The sequence below is a fragment of the Perca fluviatilis genome, chromosome 15 (assembly GCF_010015445.1).
Source record: "Perca fluviatilis chromosome 15, GENO_Pfluv_1.0, whole genome shotgun sequence".
In the NCBI taxonomy this organism is placed as follows: domain Eukaryota; kingdom Metazoa; phylum Chordata; class Actinopteri; order Perciformes; family Percidae; genus Perca; species Perca fluviatilis.
Window position 1 is genome coordinate 3,575,537 of NC_053126.1, and position 20,554 is coordinate 3,596,090.

At 41.6% G+C, this 20,554-nt stretch overlaps 1 protein-coding gene across 1 annotated transcript; it reads right to left on the reverse strand.

Annotated features, from left to right (window-relative positions):
- Window positions 1–18,720, reverse strand: mcm5 (minichromosome maintenance complex component 5). Its single transcript, XM_039824416.1, has 16 exons — window positions 18,301–18,720; window positions 16,487–16,613; window positions 14,684–14,812; window positions 13,563–13,735; window positions 12,205–12,357; window positions 11,933–12,102; window positions 11,634–11,805; window positions 9,070–9,181; window positions 8,830–8,973; window positions 8,187–8,252; window positions 7,850–8,026; window positions 6,775–6,887; window positions 6,522–6,650; window positions 4,787–4,929; window positions 1,469–1,596; window positions 1–388 (listed from the first exon to the last, which is right to left on the reverse strand). Exons 1-16 carry the CDS (start codon window positions 18,471–18,473, stop codon window positions 287–289), a joined length of 2,211 nt encoding a protein of 736 aa, XP_039680350.1. The 5' UTR covers window positions 18,474–18,720; the 3' UTR covers window positions 1–286.
- Between the last annotated feature and the right edge of the window lie 1,834 nt (window positions 18,721–20,554).

The following is a 20,554-nucleotide window of genomic DNA, read 5'->3' on the forward strand; positions in this document are numbered from 1 at the left end:
AGAATCGGAATCTAAAGGAAGAATCAGAATAGTTCAAATCCAAAACGATGCCCAACCCTAGTTGAAGGGCTCTGAAACGCCGGAGCAGGGGGAATGAGAGGTGGAAACGTGGCAAAAGATAGGAGTTTATAAACCAAACCGTAGCCGTGTACTGTAAATGTAGCCTGAGTCAATCCCAGCAGTTTCCACGACTGAGGGACAAAAAAAAAAAAAGCCCGGACAGGCAGACCAAAACTATTTACATCAACAACAACAAGACACAAACATCTTCTGAGCGCGGTTTGCTCTACTTGACTCTGTAGAGCACTTTCCTCTGCATGCGGTGCTGCAGCTCGCCGCGCCTCAACATCAGCTGGAGGACTTTGTAGATGGCGTGCTCTGGATACTTCTGCAAAGACGGGAGAAGACACAGATTACTGGCTGTGGCTACGGCCGGCTCTAAAAACTAAAAATATATACATCATAATACAAAAGCCTGACATGCTCTTTTAAGAGACTCCGTTTTAAAGCTAGAGTGAAGATGTTGCGATCATATGAAACTCGACCATCTACGGAATCCACGTCACGCTAAATAATGCTCCAAGTCAGGCAAAATTTTGGGAAAAAGCACTTTTACACATTTTTCTGTGTCTATCCAACAGCTTTGGGGTCAATTCTTAACAACATTGAGATAGATAGAGAGAGAGATATAGATAGAGAGAGAGAGAGAGATATAGATAATAAGATATTATAAATAAAAAATTAAAAATAATATATAATATTTAATAATTAATATATAATATAATTATATATATATATAGATATAGAATATATAATATAGATATAGATATGATATAATATATATATATATTAAAGATATATATAGGAAGTAAAAATAGAGCAGTAGAGATAAGCAGGAGATAGATATACAGCAGGAAGGACAGGCAAACACCAGACAGGAGGACCCGAGAAGGACCACAGAAACGAAGGATAGAACAGAGAGACAGGAGAACAACAGTGTAAGTTAAAGGACACCGTGAAGGAAGTGTATCAAAGACAGTGCAATGGCCCTGAATAGCCCTTTATTTGTGACTACAGGACATAATGGAAGGAAAGGGATGGAGATGAATGGAATTGCGGAATTAAAGGAGGCAGCCCTCACCATACCAAAAGAATGGAAGGAAATGATACGATGGATGGATAATGGAAAGGAAGATTGGAAAGTAACCCATGCCAATAAATGAAAGCGGAATGCAGAATGGTGGACACGGAAGACATGAAAGTAACGGCCTTAAAAATAAGACATCTGCCTGCCTCTTGGATTTAGTTTTTTTTTTTTTTTTTTTTTTTTGATTTACATAGGGGGTTTTTTTTTTTTTTTGGTACATGGTCAAAATTAACAGGGACAGTGTGACTTCTATAAAGACTAAATAAACAAGCACAGGGCTCGTTTCACCATGAAACCTCGCTTTGACTTGATCGGACCGACCTGTTTGGTGAAGTCTTGGACGATGCTGTGCTCCGACACCTGCGAGCCGATAGCGAAGCGTCTCTTCATCTGCTTCTCAACGCGCGAGATCATTTCCTGGTCCTCCTGGGAGGTGAAGCCCTCCACTCCTAGAGACAAAATGGGTTTGAAAAAGGGGTTAAAAACATAAAATTATTGAGTTATTGCTCTGTGTCCAGTTTAAAGACATGTCCTGTCAGTATGGCCCACATCAGGTTCCAAATGTGTTCATTTTCAACTGGATGTTTTATTTAACACAATCATCAATGGATATTGTTACAGTATTTCTTTTTAATACAACTGACACTCGCAGTGTTAAGGTTAGTTTGGTTAAGTTTTCATTCATACTACAGCCACGAGAGATGAAGCTGGAGGCTTCAACCATGTCTCCACTTCTTTTAGCTAACCATTTATCCACTAATGTTACTTTTAGCTAACCAATCCAGCTACTAACGCTACTTTTAGCTAAACACCATTTTAGCCACTAAAGCTACTTTCTGCTAACCACCATTTTAGCCACTAACGCTACTTTTAGCTAACCAATCCAGCTACTAACGCTACTTTTAGCTAACCAATACAGCTACTAACGCTACTTTTAGCTAACCACAATTTCAGCCACTAACGCTACTTTTTGCTAACCACCATTTCAGCCAGTAATGCTACTTTTAGCTAAAAAATTTAGCCACTAACTCTTTTAGCTAAACAATCCAGCTACTAACGCTACTTTTAGCTAATCAATCCAGCTACTAACGCTACTTTTAGCTAACCATTCCAGCTACAAACGCTACTTTTAGCTAACCACAATTTCAGCCACTACCGCTACTTTTAGCTAACCACCATTTTAGCCACTAATGCTACTTTTAGCCAACTATTTGCATAATAATTATGCATTTTGTGAAGAAAAAAAAACTAAAATCTGACAAGATATCAGGGCACTGCAAATGTTGGCCCCTTAAAAAAGGCACTAAACATGCCTGTATGTTGCATAAAAACTGGCTTCATGACTTGCCAAGGGGCCTAGCTGAACGGTAACAAAGCAGTTTCTGCGTATATGTAAAATAAAGAGTTCTGTTGCATAAGTTTTATTGCTTATATACAGATATTAGTGCACTACAGGTATGTACATACATTATGTAACCCTGAAGTTTTCCAGCGATATCTCTGTCAATTGTAGCCTACTGCCAGGGGTGTCAGACTGGGTGGGGGGGGGGGGGAAGGGGACCGAGTACCCAGGGCCCTCATGGGAGGAGGGCCCAAAAAGATGCTAGAATGAACAGCTGTGGATGTGGGGAGGGGCCCATAGAGACTGTCTTTCTACAGGGCCCAGAATGTTGTGCTACGGCCCTGCCTACTGCTAATGAAGTTTGTAAGTGACCATGCTATGTTATGTGATTTTCACATTTTTTTTTCAAGTTAAAAAGCTTTTAAAAAGCGCCCTTAAAAAAATAAAGAGGGAAAAACAGTCTTCCAACATTAGATCTAACATGCTTAAAACACACCTTGGCAATCATCCAGAGTCATAAAATCTGTTTTATGCAACATTCAGGCATATTTAGCACCTCTTTGGCAGCCCTTGGGCAAATTTGCAGCACCTTGACATCTGCATCTTTTCCTCACATTTAAACTTACAGTATCAGTCAAAATGTTTGACACATTCTCCCATTGATTCCAATGAGAAAGTGTGTCTGAACGTTTCTAAAATGTACAAATGTTATGAATATTTCAACCCAGCCGCCTGACAACACCGCCACTACTTGTTTGTGTAGTTTCACTTTACAGCAGAATTTAAAAAAAAGGGGCCATGTAGGTTGCCTGTATGTTGCATAAAAACTGGCTTCATGACTTGCCAAGGGGCCTAACTGAACGGTAACAAAGCAGTTTCTGCGTATATATAAAATAATGAGTTCTGTTGCATAAGTTTTATTGCTCATTTACAGTTATTAGTGCACTTCATGCATGTACATACATTATGTAACCCTGAAGTTTATCCAGCGATATCTCTGTCAATTGTAGCCTACTGCTAATGAAGTTTGTAAGGGCCCATGCTATTTTATGTGGTTTTCACGTTTTTTCCAAGTTAAAAAGCACCCTTAAAAAATAAAGAGGGAAAAACATGTCTGTAGTCTTCGGACTAGAGCTGAATCGATTAATCGATTAGTTGTCAACTTTTAAATTAATCGCCAACTATTTTGATAATCCATTAGTCGGTTTGAGTAATTGTTTTTAAGACAAAAGTAAAAGTTCTTTGATTCCAGCTTGTTAAATGTGAATATTGTTCTAGTTTCTTCTCTCCTCTGTGACAGTAAACTGAATATCGTTGAGTTGTGGACAAAACAAGACATTTGAGGACGTCATCTTGGGCGTTTGAGAAACACTGATCCACATTTTTCACCATTTTCTGACATTTTATAGACCAAACAACTAAAATAATCAACAGATTAATCAACTATGAAAATAATTGTTAGTTGCAGCCCTACTTCTGACATTAGATCTAATGTGCTTAAAACACACCTTGGCAATCATCCAGAGTCATAAAATCTGTTTTATGCAACATTCAGGCATATTTAGCACCTCTTTGACAGCCCTTGGGCAAATTTGCAGCACCTTGACATCTGCATCTTTTCCTCACATTTAAACCTACAGTACCAGTCAAAATGTTTGACACATTCTCCCATTGATTCCAATGAGAAAGTGTGTCCAAACTTTTGACTGGTACTGTACAGCTGCATCAAATGTAATATTAATACATTTGTAAAGCAAAACAGGAGCATAAAAAAATAAAAAAAAAAAAAAGTCTACAAAAACCTCTTAAAAAGAAAGGTTTTAAGCCTTTCTAAATATGTGTTGCTTTTATCACAAAATGCACAATTGTTATGAATATTTCAACCCAGCCGCCCGACAACACCGCCACTACACGATTATGTAGTTTCACTTTACAAATTTAAAAAGATGTCCGATCACTCCAGTCAGATACTACACATCGAGATACTAGGGCTGTGCTCGATTAAAGAAATTCTTAGTCGACTAACACTCATTCAATTGTATCGACTAATTGATTAGTTGATTTAATCGACAGATCTGTAAATCTGAGTTTCTCCGCAAAGAGCCGTGCTAAAAGCACCACTTTAATTCTTGTGTTTACCAGAGATGTGCTCGTACGTTTCTTGGAAATAAGTCATTCAGCATGAAAACAGCATCAAACATGACTAATGGACTAAAGAAATCTAAGTTGACTAAGACCAAGACGACCGATTAGTCGACTAATCGACTAAAGAGGGAGCAGCCCTACGAGATACACACCTGAAAGGCTGCCCGACAGCGCCGCGTCCAGCGTGGAAACCTGGAAGAGCCGGAGGGACTCGTCCACCTCTTCCTCTCCGGCCACGGCCTGCAGCTTCATCTTGGCGAGGGACTCGGCGATCCGCACGACGGCCTCCAGCTGCCTGAAGGAGCCCAGACATCGAACCATTACCAGAGAAGAGCACTCAAATATCAACAAGGTGAGAGTTTAAAAAAAAAAAGGTACATGTTCGTCACTGACAAGGATTTTATGGTTTTGTATTTTCAATTAGTTTTCCACAAGCTCTGAGCTTTTTAGTCTTATAAATAAAATCGCAAACTGTTGAGATACAATATTCTTACACCCATTTTCCCTATTAAATCTGAGAAATAAAAACGGTTAACCTTCTGAATTAATTTAAGTTTCTCTCCTTCACCTAACAAAGACTAAAATGTACTTCTGGGATTCTTGCTGTTCTGAGTTTGTACCTTCATGGTTAAATGCACTTTTGGAAGTCGCTTTGGATAAAAGCGTCAGCTATATTTAAACGTAATGTAAAAAGCACTCCTGATTCTGTCTTCATTGAAACTGATGTCTCGCTCAACTAGTAGAGCTCGGAGTGGAGGTTTTATTTTAATTTTGACTTTTGGATTTCATTTTAGTTGGCTAGTTTTAGTTCCAGTTTTTCAGAAAGGTTTATTAGTTTTACTAGTAGAATGAGTTTGTTTGGTAATATATCGTTTTTTTATCGTCATTGATGGATCAACTGGTGCAATAAAAACACATTGCGACAGACATTTTGTCTGTTAGTTGAAAGAAAATATCAGTAGAAAACTGTACTTCAATATGTCGTTCTGTTTTTAGTGCTGCCTTTTATATTCAATTCAGTGTTCAATTTGTTCAGAAAAAGAACGTGGGGAATGATTTCCTTTCATTCGTTTTAAATTCAACGAGCCATTTGTTGTATTTTCGCAGAATACTGAAAGCAGCAAAAATGCAAAACTGAGTACACTTTAACATCCGTTTAGATTTATTGCAAGTATTAACATCATTGAGATATTCAACAACATTATGGAATATCTTCCTAGTATGTAGCTACATATACGTACAATGTACAGTGCTCAGCATAAGTCAATACACCCATGCTGAAGTTGACTAATAAGAGGAATTAAAAAAAAAGAAAAAGAAAAAAATCATCTTTTGGAAATTGATCTTAATGCCTTAATTAAAAAACAATGGAGGAAAAATCCAACCTTTAAGGACACCAATTTTCTTTGTGAATGAATAATGTATCGTTAATAAATAAATGTTCTTCCTTAAAATACACGGGGCATAAGATCAATTTCCAAAAGATGATTTTTTTATTCCTCTTTTTAGTCAACTTTAGCATGAGTTCATAAACTAATGCTGAGCACTGTACATTGTTGGATAGCTGTGATAGCTGTGATTTTTAATGTTTACTCTTTGCGCTACTTTAGTGTCCGATGTGAAGCAGTTACTACACAGCACTATCTCATGTTAAGTCCGCTCACTTTCTGTGGTTCAAGTCTCCTTTTTGACAGTAGTGAAAAATTATAGCTAAAAAAAAAAAACACAAACTGAAATGTTCTACGTTAATTTTTATAAGGTGTTTTTCACCTGGCAATATAGTTTGTTTAGTTTTTCTTAAAAGGTCTTAGAGTTTTTTTTTAATTTTCCATTTAGTGAACATTTTTCACTGCTTGTGTAGATGTGAAATGCAGCCTATAGATGTACCTGACAGTGATGGGGATGGAGGGCCTTTTGTCGCTCTCTCTTTCGTGCTCCCTTGCGCCGCTCCTCATCACCACGTATCTGTTCTTCAGCTTCTCCGCAGCCGCCGCAGACAGCCGCGGGCCGCATTTACTGCAGGCACACATCCAGAGCAAACATTAAAACATTAATGAGTCCAATAAAAGTGGGAATAACTTAACAGGGAGAATGTCTAGCTTTTTGTGTAGTCTGGAATACAAGTTCAGACAAGACTCACGTTCTGGCGTAGGCGATGTACTTCTTGAAGGTGGCCAGTGGAATATCGCCCTCGACTCCTTCGGTCTGCGTCCGAGCGCTCAGGTGAACGTTCATCACGTGGCGAGCCAGCGTCTGCAAACAGACAGACAGGAGCGTTAAAGAGCATTCATGTTGCCGCAGGCTATATCTGCAGGGTCAATCCAGACAGCTAGCTAGACTATCTGTCCAATCTGAGGTTTCTGTTGCACGACTAAAACTACTCTGAACGTACACATGTTCCACCAAAACAAGTTCCTTCCCGAGACTTTTTGCAGAAGCACCGTTACTGCGTCCGGCACTTAGCCCCGCCCAATTGGTGATTGGTTTAAAGTGCTCGTATTATGCTCATCTTCAGGTTCATAATTGTATTCGGTAATATCAGAATAGGTTTACATGGTTTAAATTAAAAAAAAAACAAAAAAAACATTTTTGTTGTACTGCACATTGCTGCAGCTCCTCTTTTCACCCTGTGTGTTGAGCTCTCGGTTTTAGCTACAGTATTTATGCTCAGTAGCTAGGTAAGGACTACTAGCCAGTCAGAAGCAGAGTATGAGGACGTGCCCTGACAGTACCTAGGTAAGGACTACTAGCCAGTCAGAAGCAGAGTATGAGGGCGTGCCATGCTAGCAGCTAGGCGAGCATTATAACGTGTGTTCCAAAGTGACCACGTCTGTCTCTGAAGTAAAGGCTGGACTACAATAGAGCTGTTTGGAGCAGTTGGTGAACAGTGTTTTCTGTTGGAGATGGTAAGTCCCTTTGGGGGGGGGGAACGGACTTTGGACTTTTTCACTTTGTAAACCTATAACATGCACACAAAAAGATATATAACACAATAAAGGAAAGGGAAAAAGCCAAAAAGCATAATATGAGCACTTTAAAGAAATGCCAATAAACCAGAGCACATTTCTCTCCCATCCCAGAATGTGTGTGGACTAGCCAGACCCTCCTCCGCAGCGCTGTGGAGGAAGGTCTGGAGATGAGAGAATACTGTTGCCGCAGCTTGAAAGGATTTAAAAGCAGCAAACTTCCAGCCATAACACGTTCCAGCTTCTCACCATGTCTCTCTGATGGTCGTGGTGGTCTTTGATGATGAAGATCATGTCGAAACGGGACAAGATGGTGGGCATGAAGTCGATGTTGTCCTCCCCCTTGGTGTCGTCCCAGCGGCCAAACACGGAGTTGGCCGCGGCCAGCACCGAGCAGCGAGAGTTCAGGGTGGTGGTGATGCCGGCCTGCGGGGGAGTCAAGGTGTTAGTTGGCTCCGTTTACTTCTCGGTACATTAAACAAGGGGTAGTCTTGACGTTTTGAAGTGTAGAATTACTCGCACTCAACGCACAAGCACCTCGGTCACTCCCTAACTCGCTCTTCAAAAAAGGACATTGGGTTGTTACCTTGGCGATGGAGATGGTCTGCTGCTCCATGGCTTCATGAATGGCCACTCTGTCGTCCTCTCTCATCTGAATAACAAAAAGTAGTTTCGTCGTTTAATCCTGGGACACACATCAGCCCTCCTGGTGACCTCGGGGCAAATTTGACCCGTTTTCAAAAAATGTCTATATCAGAAAATTTGGGTTTCTTTCCAGCACATGGTAAAAAAAAAAGAAAAGAAAAATAACGTGGATGGTTCCGTAAAATTAATGATCAGTTCACTACTTTGATTGAATTTGGGCGTGCGTTTTATTGATTTTGATAGCATTTTGAAAAAATATATATATATATATATATATATATATATATATATATATATATATATATATATATATATATATTTTTTTTTAAATTGACAAAATTTCAAAATAAATATTAAAATTAAATAAAAAAATAAAAAAGAAGAAGAAAAAAGAAAACATCAAAAAAGCGCAAACATCAGAAAAAGTGACAAAAACTTTGGGAAAAGGGGGAAAGTGTGACCAACTGTAGTTTTAAATTTTGACCCAGAAAAACTAGAAGTTGCAGGTCAACAGGAAGACAACACGAGGGTTAAGTTAAACTTCCACTTCACGTTACACAAGATCTTTTTTATTTATTTTTTACCTTGTCAAACTCATCGATGCATACGACCCCGCCGTCGGCCAGCACCATGGCCCCCCCCTCCATGATGAAGCCGCGAGTGTTGGGGTCCCTGAGCACGGAGGCGGTGAGACCGGCCGCACTGCTGCCTTTCCCCGACGTGTAAACCTGACGGGACACGGAAACAAAAGAGCGTCAGCGGGCCAATCCGCACGCTGGCAGAACACAAGGGTGGTGGTGGTGGTGAGGAGAAGGGATAACTACCCCGATGGGCGAGCATCGCTCCACAAACTTGAGCAGCTGAGACTTGGCGGTGCCGGGATCTCCCAGCATCAGCAGGTTGATGTCGCCTCTCCGAGTGAGACCGTCGGGCAGCCTGAAAGGACACGACACAAAAACATTACTTGGTTTTTTTTAAAGCGCCCATATTCTGCTCATTTTCAGGTTCATAACTGTATTTTAAGGTTTTACCAGAATAGGTTTACATGGTTTAATTTTCTAAAAACACCATATTGTTGTTGTACTGCACAGCTCTCTCTCACTGCTGCAGATCCTCTTTTCACCTGGTCTCTGTTTTAGCTACAGAGTGAGACCTCTTTTCTTCTTCTTCTCTGTACTATCTTTGATTGCACTCGCACATGCGCAGTAGCTCAGATGTATATCCAAGGGGGGGTAAGCTTCGCTTCAGAACTCGAACCTCCGATGCGATGGCCATTTTGTTGCTACAAAGGTATCACCTCCTGTTAGCATTCCACTGACCACCATTTTCTTTTTACGTCACTTGACTGCGAATAACTTTACATTGCAGGCGCGTTAAAGACTATTTGTCCGTTGTTTATTTCTAAAGAAAACGACAATGTATAAAAGGCTCCATTACCGGGCTTGTAGCTCACGTTATGGCTCCGTAGCAGACGCTTTTATAACATTAGGCTAACGATTGTGTCATAACCACGAGACTTACTGTCACACAGTAGAGGAATTACCGTATAGTACAGGAGAAGCTCACAGACAGTTTGGACTTCCATTAGCTGTTTAGGTTTAATTGCTAATGTTAACTAGCATGTTAGTTAGCAATAATTAGCCTGTGCCTATGTTATCTCCTTACATATACCTACGCTCTCGTCTCTGTAAGATTGGGAATTGGCACAGCTACCAGAAGACTTACAACTTTCAGACACGTTGCTCACGTCACATTTACGTTGTCTCCTTCAGTTGGAGGCTGCGCAGTAAAGCAAGAGATCACCGGAAAAGTGCTTCTAATAGCCTTCACTGGTCTCCGTCCAGAGCAACGGGGTCTATTGGTCCATTATATACTGTCTATGTGTATATCATGTCAGCTAGCTAACTCTAGAGACAGTAAAAGAAAGCCTGTTTCTCCAACTTTGGTCAGTTACAAGGCAGGATTAGCTGGGAGACTTCTTCTAAATGAGGGCGCACATGTAAGTAGTTCTTTTGTATATTATGGTTAATTTGTGTGTGTTGTAGCAGTGCTTTGCTATTGAGAACGACGTAGCATGCTAACGCTACGAGCTAATGGTTGTGGTTAGCCAGCTCATTTTGGACTTTGACGTCACAGTCCGAGCCGATTTTGACCAGCTCACCAGGAGACTGAAGGCAGGACACATTCAGAAACCGTATCTCACTCAGAACACCATGGATGGATTTTTTTCAAAGTCTGTATGTGTGTGGAAGCACCAGAGACACAAAAGAACACCCCAAATCACCAGAAAAAGTGTTTTTTTCATAATATGGGCACTTTAAAAGACTATTTTTTGGGGCATTTTTTCCCTTTATTAGATAGTAGCCTCTTTCCGACCAAGTAGTTACAGGAACGTAGTTCTAGGAACAGTCCACTTCTAAACAGTTCTACTAACTACTCTCCCCCAAAACTGTTTTTTCCCCATTTGTATTCGCACTGGCCGTAGGGACTGACCTTTAGTTATTATAACACAGCCATCTAACCACCACTATGCAGAAAAGGGAGAAGAGCCTGCCCTGAAGTAAGAGCTGAAAGAGTTACAGAAACTGTGGTCAGAGGAACTTAAAAATCCCCAAATTGGTCCAGTCTGAACAGCAAAAAAAAGGGGGTTTTAGGAATGTTATGTTCTAGGAACTGCAAAAATCCCTCTGGTCGGAAAGCGGCTAGTGACAGTGGACAGACAGGAAAGGTGGGAGAGAGACGGGGGACGACACGCAGCAAAGGGCCACAGGTCGGACTCGAACCGGGGCTCGGCCCCGCTCCCTCTCTTCAGTCTCTCTCTAGCTCGCTCGACCACATACACCCCGCTCAAGGGCCCAAAACGCTGCCATTTGGAGCAGCTGACAGTTAGTAACATAGAAATAACATGGATTATGGATCATTTTATTTCTACAGTTTGTAGCCGACTTCCCCAGTTGATTTCACTGTGAGCTGATTGTAAATGATATTTTATTGTTATACTGTATAGTTACCAGTCATTTTTTTTTATAATTCTTACTGTCCTTTCTGTTTTTATTCTTTATATGTTAAGTGAGGGTTGTACTTTGAGAGCAAACATGAATCGGAGCCAAATTCCTTGTTTGTTTACGCAAACCTGGCCAATAAAGCTGATCCTGATTGGCTGTTGAAACAGGAAACAGGAGATGTCGCTTACGTTGTAAATCCAGCCTCTGGGAGACCGGACCAGCTGAGTCGCGGCGACGCTCGAGCCGAGCCGGTTCAGACCGCGAAAACTCTGCCCTGCAGCGTTCTAAAAACGGTCTAGTTTCGTCACAAGTCTTTGGTCTGAACTGGGCTGAAAAGAACAAGGCTTACGCCAAAACCGTGCCGATTTGAACGGCTGCCTCACCTCTTCCTCGAACCCCCAAACAGCAGACAGGTGATGGCCTTCTTCAGGTCTTCGCTGCCGTAGATGGAGGGAGCGACGGAGCGGGCCAGAGAGGCGTAGACGTTCGGAGAAGCAGCCAGCGCTCGCAGTTCCTCCTCTTCCAGCGGAGAGACCGATCCAGTGGCCCCGCGACCTGGGAGACAACAAGGCTTTCATTTCTTTTTCAAAAGTACAGAGAGCTTCGCTGTTCTAATTACCCAGAGACGGCGAGTTCCACGTTTAGGAGCGTAAAAACAGAATCCTGAGAAGTTCCTCTTTACCTGCCCCTTCGGTGTCCAGCTGGATGCCAACCACTCGCAGGTAGGACGCACGAATGCCCACGCCGGCACTTTTCTCATTGCCTTTGGCCTTCAGGGCCGCCATCTTTTTGATGGAGTAGATGCCCATGATGGTCACTCTGTTGCCCGGGACAACACGGTCACACAGATACCTGGAAGAGGAGGAAGGAGGAGGAAAAGAGGGAATCGGTTTGAGCCGACAATCCTGTAGAATAGATGAATTCAGAGCGGTCCCTTGAGCGTGCGCTCCTTACCGATCGCAGTAGAGCTGCAGGTGGCGGGGCATCTCTCCGTGGGGAACGGCGTCGGGGGATTCCTGCAGGCGGAGGGTCTGGAAGTCGACGCAAACGCAGCGGTCTGGGATGATGAAGTAGGGGTCCACAGGACACTTCGCGCCGGCGTTCTCACTGGGAATAAAATAAAGATGTTGGTGGGAATAAAAATTAAACCAGGGACACAAATATCCTAAACTCTTAGAGAACGAACCCACGGAAGGTCGTTGCTCACATGATCCCGTTCAGATCGGTCTGAAATAATAAAATAAAATCGTTACGGCTAGAGCAATCGTTATTTTTGCAGCAGGAAGCTAAAGCCTGTTTTATGAGACTCCACGCAGAGCTTTCTCCGTAGCATACATAAGCGGCCTGATGTTTAGACTTGTGCGCTGGTGTGTGCGTCGAGCCGGCATGTCTGTGTGTGTGTGTGTGTGTGTGTGTGTGTGTGATAGAGCGAGGGAGAAGTGAGAGAGTGACGGCGATTAGCTTCGGAGTGAGTAGCGACTCTAGAGTCCTAGTGAGAGAACCAAAGAGTCTCCCCTGTTCTTTCTGACCACGGTGGGAGATCTGGAGCAGGAGTGGGGGAAAAAAATCAATACAGCATAGTATCGCGATATTTTTCGTGGCAATACTGTATCGATACACAGACGCTAAGTATCGATCTTTTATATGTGTTGGTCAGTTTGTCTGCTGACAATCCCCATTTTGCAGCAATACAAGTGAAGGGAGATGAACAAACAGAGAAATGTATCTTTTTAGATAAAACAAATGTTGACAAAATTGTCCTTTGGTGACATCATTTGAAACTGGGAAAAATTTAAAGTTGGAAAAAAGGTGATAAATTGCAATATATCGCAGAATATTGCAATATGTTTAAAATCGCAATAACATTGTATCGTGACATAAGTATCGTGATGATATCGTATCGTGAGGCCTCTGGTGATTCCCACCCCTAATCTGGAGCAGGAGAAGTTAACCCTCTCCTTGATCTCATGTTGGTTAAAGAGAAGGAGAACCAGGACATGAGTCTGGGGGGCCATTCCCTTACGGGACGCTCAGTACCGAACCGCGTGACACCGTTCTACTGCAGATGAAACTGAATCAAAACGATTTTACACTCGGCTCAGAAAATTAAGTATATTTAAAAAAAAAACTTAAGTGTAATAAGACAATATTTTGTTCATGTTTCTACATTTAGAAAACTTTGGACAATGCATTTGAGTATGCTCAGAGAAATGACATCTCAAAAAGGCAAAACCACCAACGTAGGCACCGGCTGGGAAAAGGAGTAACCGATTATTCCCGTTGGCGTCCCGGATCCCGGCGGCCGTACTCACGAGTTGCACTTGCGCGGCAGAGCGTAGCCCTGCAGGCCCGGGGGCAGAGGGATGTTGTTGATGACCCCGCGACAGCCGCGACACTGCAGACACACCTTGGTGGCCTTGGCCCTCACCGCCGTGGCCGAGATGATGATGCCGTTCACCTTCACCATACGAGACACCTGCTCCGACTACAAATGGACAGAAAAGGACAAAAAAAATTAAACAAATAAAGTGATCAGACAATGTAACGATGGAGAATTTTTTTTTTTTGCGTACAGCAGTTTTCCTCGGATTAGGGTGGCACCTAAAATACTCCAGACTCAAGCATCACAAAACAAATTTGACAGCACAGAGTGTGAAAAACATTCTCTCTTTTCAGACAGGCTTGTTCTAGGGTAGGGGTGTCAAACTCAACTTCCCAGAGGGCCACACTGGAAAGTAAGAATCACGTCAATGGCCAGACATGTTTACTTTATTGATATGCTTTTATTTAAAATCGAAAAAGTCTAATATATTTGACTGTATTATTGCATGTGTCATATAGTCTTCTCTCTTACAGTTTGGTCGACAGAGAGTCCTAAAGAAGTCAGGGAAAAGTTCCTCAGCCATCGTAGAAAAAAGCGCCCGTAAACATCGAAAAGAAAGTGACAACAACGTTGGAAAAAGTTACAAATCGTCCCCCCCCGGAAAAAAGAGACAAAAACTAGGCGAGCCAAAGTGTATTGTGAACCTAAATTGATACGTGGGCCGGATCATAATCTGCGAGGGGCCAGATTGTGCCCATGGGCCTCGAGTTTGGCGCGTGTGTTCTAGGGTAAAGTTTTAAAGTGTCTCATACCTATTGCTCCAAAACTGAAATACAGGCTCATCAGATATTACCTGTACAAGCTTATACACCTGAATCATATCAGCTGTGTATCTCCTAAATATGAGAGTCTGTAAACTTCATTTTCTCAATCTATCTTTATACGAGATATTGTACATGTAACCGTTCCCACTGCAGATGAAAGCCAGTGTGTGTGTGTGTGTGTGTGTGTTGTGTGTGTGTGTGTGTGTGTGTGTGTGTGTGTGTGTGTGTGTGTGTGGTTTTCGGCCAGTGGGAAAAGGGTGCGAGACCCAGAGGGGGGTGTAGGTACCTTGAGGCCACGGATGGAAGCGTGATGCGCGTCGCTCTTCAGCATGACCTGGATGTCCTGGACCGTCTCCTCCCCTGCAGGCCGGGGCCGGGTCACCTCGTCGGCGACCTCCTTGGCCGCTTCCTCCAGCTGTGAATCAGACCAAACTGTCAAGAAGGGGGGGGGGGCGTCATGGCAACTCAGGCTGCGTGGAACTGGCTCAACCAGAGGGCCCCAAAATGGGAGGTTTCCCAACAAGTCTGGTTAACCCTCCTGTCGTCCTCAGGTCTAATCGGACCCTTTTTTTAAAGTTTCTTTATCAGAAATTTGGGTTTTCTTTCAACCAAATTGTCAAAAACAAATTTGGTTCGCTTTCCACGAGTAAAATAAATGATCAGGTCACTACTTTTATTGAATTTGGGTGTTTTGTTCAATTTTGAAAGCATTTGAAGAAGAAAAGTGATAAAACAACGTTGAAAATAATGACAAATTATCGAAAAAGGCGCTCCAGAACATTGAAAACCTAAAACTAAAACCTGCATGGTCAACTGGGGTTGTGCAATATGTTAGTTGTGCAATATGTAGGCTATTTGGGTTGTGCATAGAGCTGGGCAATATATCGATATTATATTGATATCGTGATATGAGACTAGATATCGTCTTAGATTTTGGATATCGTGATATGACATAAGTGTCTTTTCCTGGTTGTAAAGGCTGCATTACAGTAAAGTGATGTCATTTTCTGAACTTACCAGACTGTTGTAACTGTTCTATTATTTACCTTTACCCACTTAGTCATTATATCCACATTACTGATGATTATTTATCTAAAATCTAAGTGGGTAAATATTTTGTGAAAGCACCAATAGTCAACACTACAATATCGTTGCGGTATCGATATTGAGGTGTTTTGTCAAAAATATCGTGATATTTGATTTTCTCCATATCACCCAGCCCTAATTGTGCATTGTGTCATTTTTTGCAATACGTACAGGGCTGTTCCATTAAAAAATGCCACTGAGAGGAGGAGTTACAGTGCTTACTATATAGTACCTGTCTAACGTATATGAGAGCATTACCATATAGTACCTGTCTAATGTATATGAGAGCATTACTATATAGTACCTGTCTAATGTATATGAGAGTATTACTATATAGGGACCTGTCTAATGTATATGAGAGCATTACTATATAGTACCTGTCTAATGTATATGAGCATTACTATATAGTACCTGTCTAATGTATAGATATTACTACTATAGTACCTGTCTAATGTATATGAGAGCATTACTATATAGTACCTGTCTAATGTATATGAGAGCATTACTATATAGTACCTGTCTAATGTATATGAGAGTATTACTATATAGTACCTGTCTAATGTATATGAGAGCATTACTATATAGTACCTGTCTAATGTATATGAGAGCATTACTATATAGTACCTGTCTAATGTATATGAGAGCATTACTATATAGTACCTGTCTAATGTATATGAGAGCATTACTATATAGTACCTGTCTAATGTATATGAGAGCATTACTATATAGTACCTGTCTAATGTATATGAGAGCATTACTATATAGTACCTGTCTAATGTATATGAGAGCATGTTTTGTGTTGCATGAGTGTATGTGTTGAGAGATGCTTATTTTCTGTATTTTGTGTTGTCTTTATAAAGCTGTAGAACAGACAGAGTCCAGAACTAATTTCCCTTTGGGGACAATAAATGATATCTTATCTCAACTGGAAGACAACACAAGTGTTAAAAGCTGTGGGTGAAGGATCGGGATCCACGGCGCGGCGTTTCCGTTTCAGACTCACCAGCGGCAGGTTGTCAGACGGCCCCTTGTAGAGACAGTCGGACAGATCCTCGTCAAAGCTGGCCAGGTCCTCCATCTCCACCTCCACCCAGTACTCCCCCAGGGTGTAGTGTCTCTTCAGATCATCCCTGGTTCAAAAAGAAAAGAAAAAACATGAATAACGTGGTCATAACAGGTAGCCTGACGTGGTCATACTCCCGATTCTAGTCAGACCCTGCTCCATTGGGCTGGGATTATGCTAGTATTATGGGACGAAGGCGCGAGTCGTGACTTGGAAGTCGTAATTTACGGGCTAAAATTTGAGTCTGGAACGCAGCATCAAATGTTGTGGGCGGGGCTACAAATATAAAAAGGAAGTCATGCTCTCCGAACAAACAGACAGCAGGCATGGAATCAGTAGCTTCGTGAGAGCGTCCTGATCTGGCGAGCTCCAGTTTTCCACTCCCAGATCAGTCTGGCATCTTGAGGTAGAGAAAATTTGGAGCCGTTCGCCAAAACGACCGACCAATCAGAGTTGGTTTTGAGGCGGGTTTAGGTGTGACGCAACGAGAAGCGACCGTTCAGTCTAAACAACGTGGAAGCTTCCACGGATGAGATGAGCGTAGCTATCGCAGCAAGTTTTATCCGAATTAGAAAGTATTCCTTCATTGGAAGAAGAGCAAAAAACGGCACTGGAGGCTTTTCTCGGAGGAAAAGATGTTTTTGCTCTTCTCCCGACTTTGGTTTCGGCAAGAGTTTGATCTGATTGGTTGATTTGGCCCGTCTATCACCAACTATAGGTAGTGATAGACCGATGGTTTATCCAATCAGCTAACCAGGATTTCCGCCCCTTCCCAAAAGTTCTCCCACGGAAAGTTCCCAGATGGATATGCCGAGCAAATGCGAAGCGATCCATCTGGTGGAGTCAGGTTATGGAATCAGATCAAATACAGAAGTTATAGAAGTTCATGGACTGTTAAAAAATAAAACATAAGATTTTGGAAGGCATAGTTATAATAATATAAGTCCAAACAAGCCACCTTTCACGAGTTAATGAACCAAACCTGCCAATGCCGTTATATAGCAGTAGCTGCTTTGATGGAGCGGCTATTGTTAGTTCACCGATTTACTGCTAAGCTGAGTGAAAATATTATGACTCTTTGAGCTCCAGAAATGCTGGATCCAACACTTTCTACAATTAAAAGTGCAACGATTAGTCGACTGATCGATTAGCCGATCGACAGAGAAATCACAGCCAACTATTTTGAATAATCCATCAATCGTTGACGTACATTTTTCACGCAAGAAAGGCAGAAAATTATGTATTTTTCAGCCTTTGAATCTCTGAGTTGGGGACAACGACAAAAACTCAACATACATTTAAAGACATCACCTTGGACATTTTTCTACCCACAATGCAACTCAATAACTTCTTCCCTCAGATCCCTGCACTGCTTTTATACCTATAATCCACACTGTAGGCCTATAGCAGACCTTCTTGGGAGTTTTTCTAAATCACAGGCCCAAATTGAGATGACTTTTTTCAGACTAACAGAAAAAAGCTCCTCCAGATCCACTTAAGACTTAATAAAACTGTTTTTACAGGCTGAGTAGTTACATCTCATGATGAATAACCTTCACATGTAAACTTGGTTGAATGTTTAATGAACTTTAATATAATATAATATAATATATATATATATATATATATATATATATATATATATATATATATATTGTTTTAATCAGTGTAACGTTAGCTAACAGGGTTCATCCCCCCCTCTAACAACTTTAATCATTTTTAACCCAGCCCCTGTGCTTTTGTCATTAACTCGCCTGTATTTATAGGTGAAGCCGGTGCGGTCGGTCCCCACTCGGAACTGCCGGAGGAACTCGCGGAACCGTTTCTTGATCTGGATCCTCTTATGTCCGCCTTCGTCCACGCCGTGTCCCTCTCCGCCTCCGAAGCTGTCGCTGTAATACACTCCGGGGTCGTCGAAGCCAGACATGCTGAATCAAACAGGTCGCTGAACAACAAGGCGCGAAGAAAAGCAGAAACCGTGGACTAGTTCTTTCTTAATTTTAAAAGAGAAACACGCTGGCTGTAAAGTGGCAGAGACAAAGCTGCTCGGAGAGTCCGTTCCGCGGCAAAAACTGAACCGCTTCCTGTCTGTTTCCCGCGACTCGCGTCTGGCAACGCCCCTCTTCTGTGCTCTGATTGGCTGGAAGCCGGCACCGCCTGTTGCTGTTGGTCGAAGCTGCTTTGCGGAGGTGTGTCTTCAAGATAAAGGCGGAGTTTGTGAGGACTGGTGGCGCGAAAAAGACAACAGGAGGAGGAGGAGGAGGAGGAGGGAGCATGTGGACTATCAGCAACAATGTGCCACAAAGAAGCATGAATAGGACATTAAAGACATGTTAAACACATAAAACAGCTGCAAAAACTTTGAAAATCACCTTTTGTTGTAACTAAAAGGCATTGCTCAGATGTGCCTTGCTAATTTTTTTTCAAATGTGAATATATTTTTCATAGACTGCTTCATAGTATTTTTTTCATAAAGTGTATTTACTGTTTGAAAAATTAAAGCAATAACAAATAAACACTGTTACCCCTTTTAATATATGTAACGCAGTTTCGTAAGGGAGCTTTCTTTCTTGCCAAGATTTAGATTAAATCTGTATTTACAATAATGGGCATATAGTTTCAAAAAAATGATATTCAACTAGGTCAGTTTTAGATGCTTGTTTGTTGTCATGTAATCTCGCATGCCAGATCTACAGCGCTGTGGAGTACCATGAAACTGCCCCGAAATCACATTCGCCAAACTCACCAGACTCTATATAAATAAACAGTAATTTTATCATCATAAAACACACTTCATTCAAAGTGGACAGAAACTAAATAAAACTATCAAAAGCCGTCTTGGTTCATCTTTCCACTGTTCCAACAATTACCACTCTGGTTTGGTTGAAATAAACCCTTAATTCACCCATTTACATGTGGAGATATGCTGGCTCTATACACGCTAAAAGTCCTGATTATTTACATGGAGTCTGGTGGAGATATGCTAGCTCTATACACGCTAAAGGTCCTGATTATTTACATGGAGTCTGGTGGAAATATGCTGGCTCTATACACGCTAAAAGTCCTGATTATTTACATGGAGTCTGGTGGAAAAATGCTGGCTCTATACACGCTAAAAGTCCTGATTATTTACATGGAGTCTGGTGGAGATATGCTGGCTCTATACACGCTAAAAGTCCTGATTATTTACATGGAGTCTGGTGGAGATATGCTAGCTCTATACACGCTAAAGGTCCTGATTATTTACATGGAGTCTGGTGGAAATATGCTGGCTCTATACACGCTAAAAGTCCTGATTATTTACATGGAGTCTGGTGGAGATATGCTAGCTCTATACACGCTAAAAGTCCTGATTATTTACATGGAGTCTGGTGGAAAAATGCTGGCTCTATACACGCTAAAAGTCCTGATTATTTACATGGAGTCTGGTGGAGATATGCTGGCTCTATACACGCTAAAAGTCCTGATTATTTACATGGAGTCTGGTGGAGATATGCTGGCTCTATACACGCTAAAAGTCCTGATTATTTACATGGAGTCTGGTGGAGATATGCTGGCTCTATACACGCTAAAAGTCCTGATTATTTACATGGAGTCTGGTGGAGATATGCTGGCTCTATACACGCTAAAAGTCCTGATTATTTACATGGAGTCTGGTGGAGATATGCTGGCTCTATACACGCTAAAAGTCCTGATTATTTACATGGAGTCTGGTGGAGTTTGGTGATGGTGATTTCGGGGCTGTTTCATGTTAAACTAAAAGGATCTTACTCTTTAACAAAAAGGTCTATCTCTGTAGGGATCCTTTCCATAATGTTGTCACACACTTACAATAATAATAATAATAATAAACTTTTAGTGGACGGAAATGGACAATTTGTCCTGTAGGGTTACATTGCAACCCGGTTCACGGGTGCCGGTTAGAGCGTTCTCACTCAATAATGGACCAATATTAAAGATTTTTGTTCCCATTAGTCACTTAGACAGCAATGCATGGAAAATAGGGTC

Bases quoted from the DNA above. Each gene is read 5' to 3' on its own strand.
- mcm5 (XM_039824416.1), bottom strand. From the start codon at position 18,473: ATGTCTGGCTTCGACGACCCCGGAGTGTATTACAGCGACAGCTTCGGA. The intron at 13,736-14,683 runs GTACCTACACCC...GTCCATTTGTAG, and splicing joins CTTCCATCCGTGGCCTCAAG to TCGGAGCAGGTGTCTCGTAT. The intron at 8,974-9,069 runs GTAGTTATCCCT...GTGTCCCGTCAG, and splicing joins AGCGATGCTCGCCCATCGGG to GTTTACACGTCGGGGAAAGG.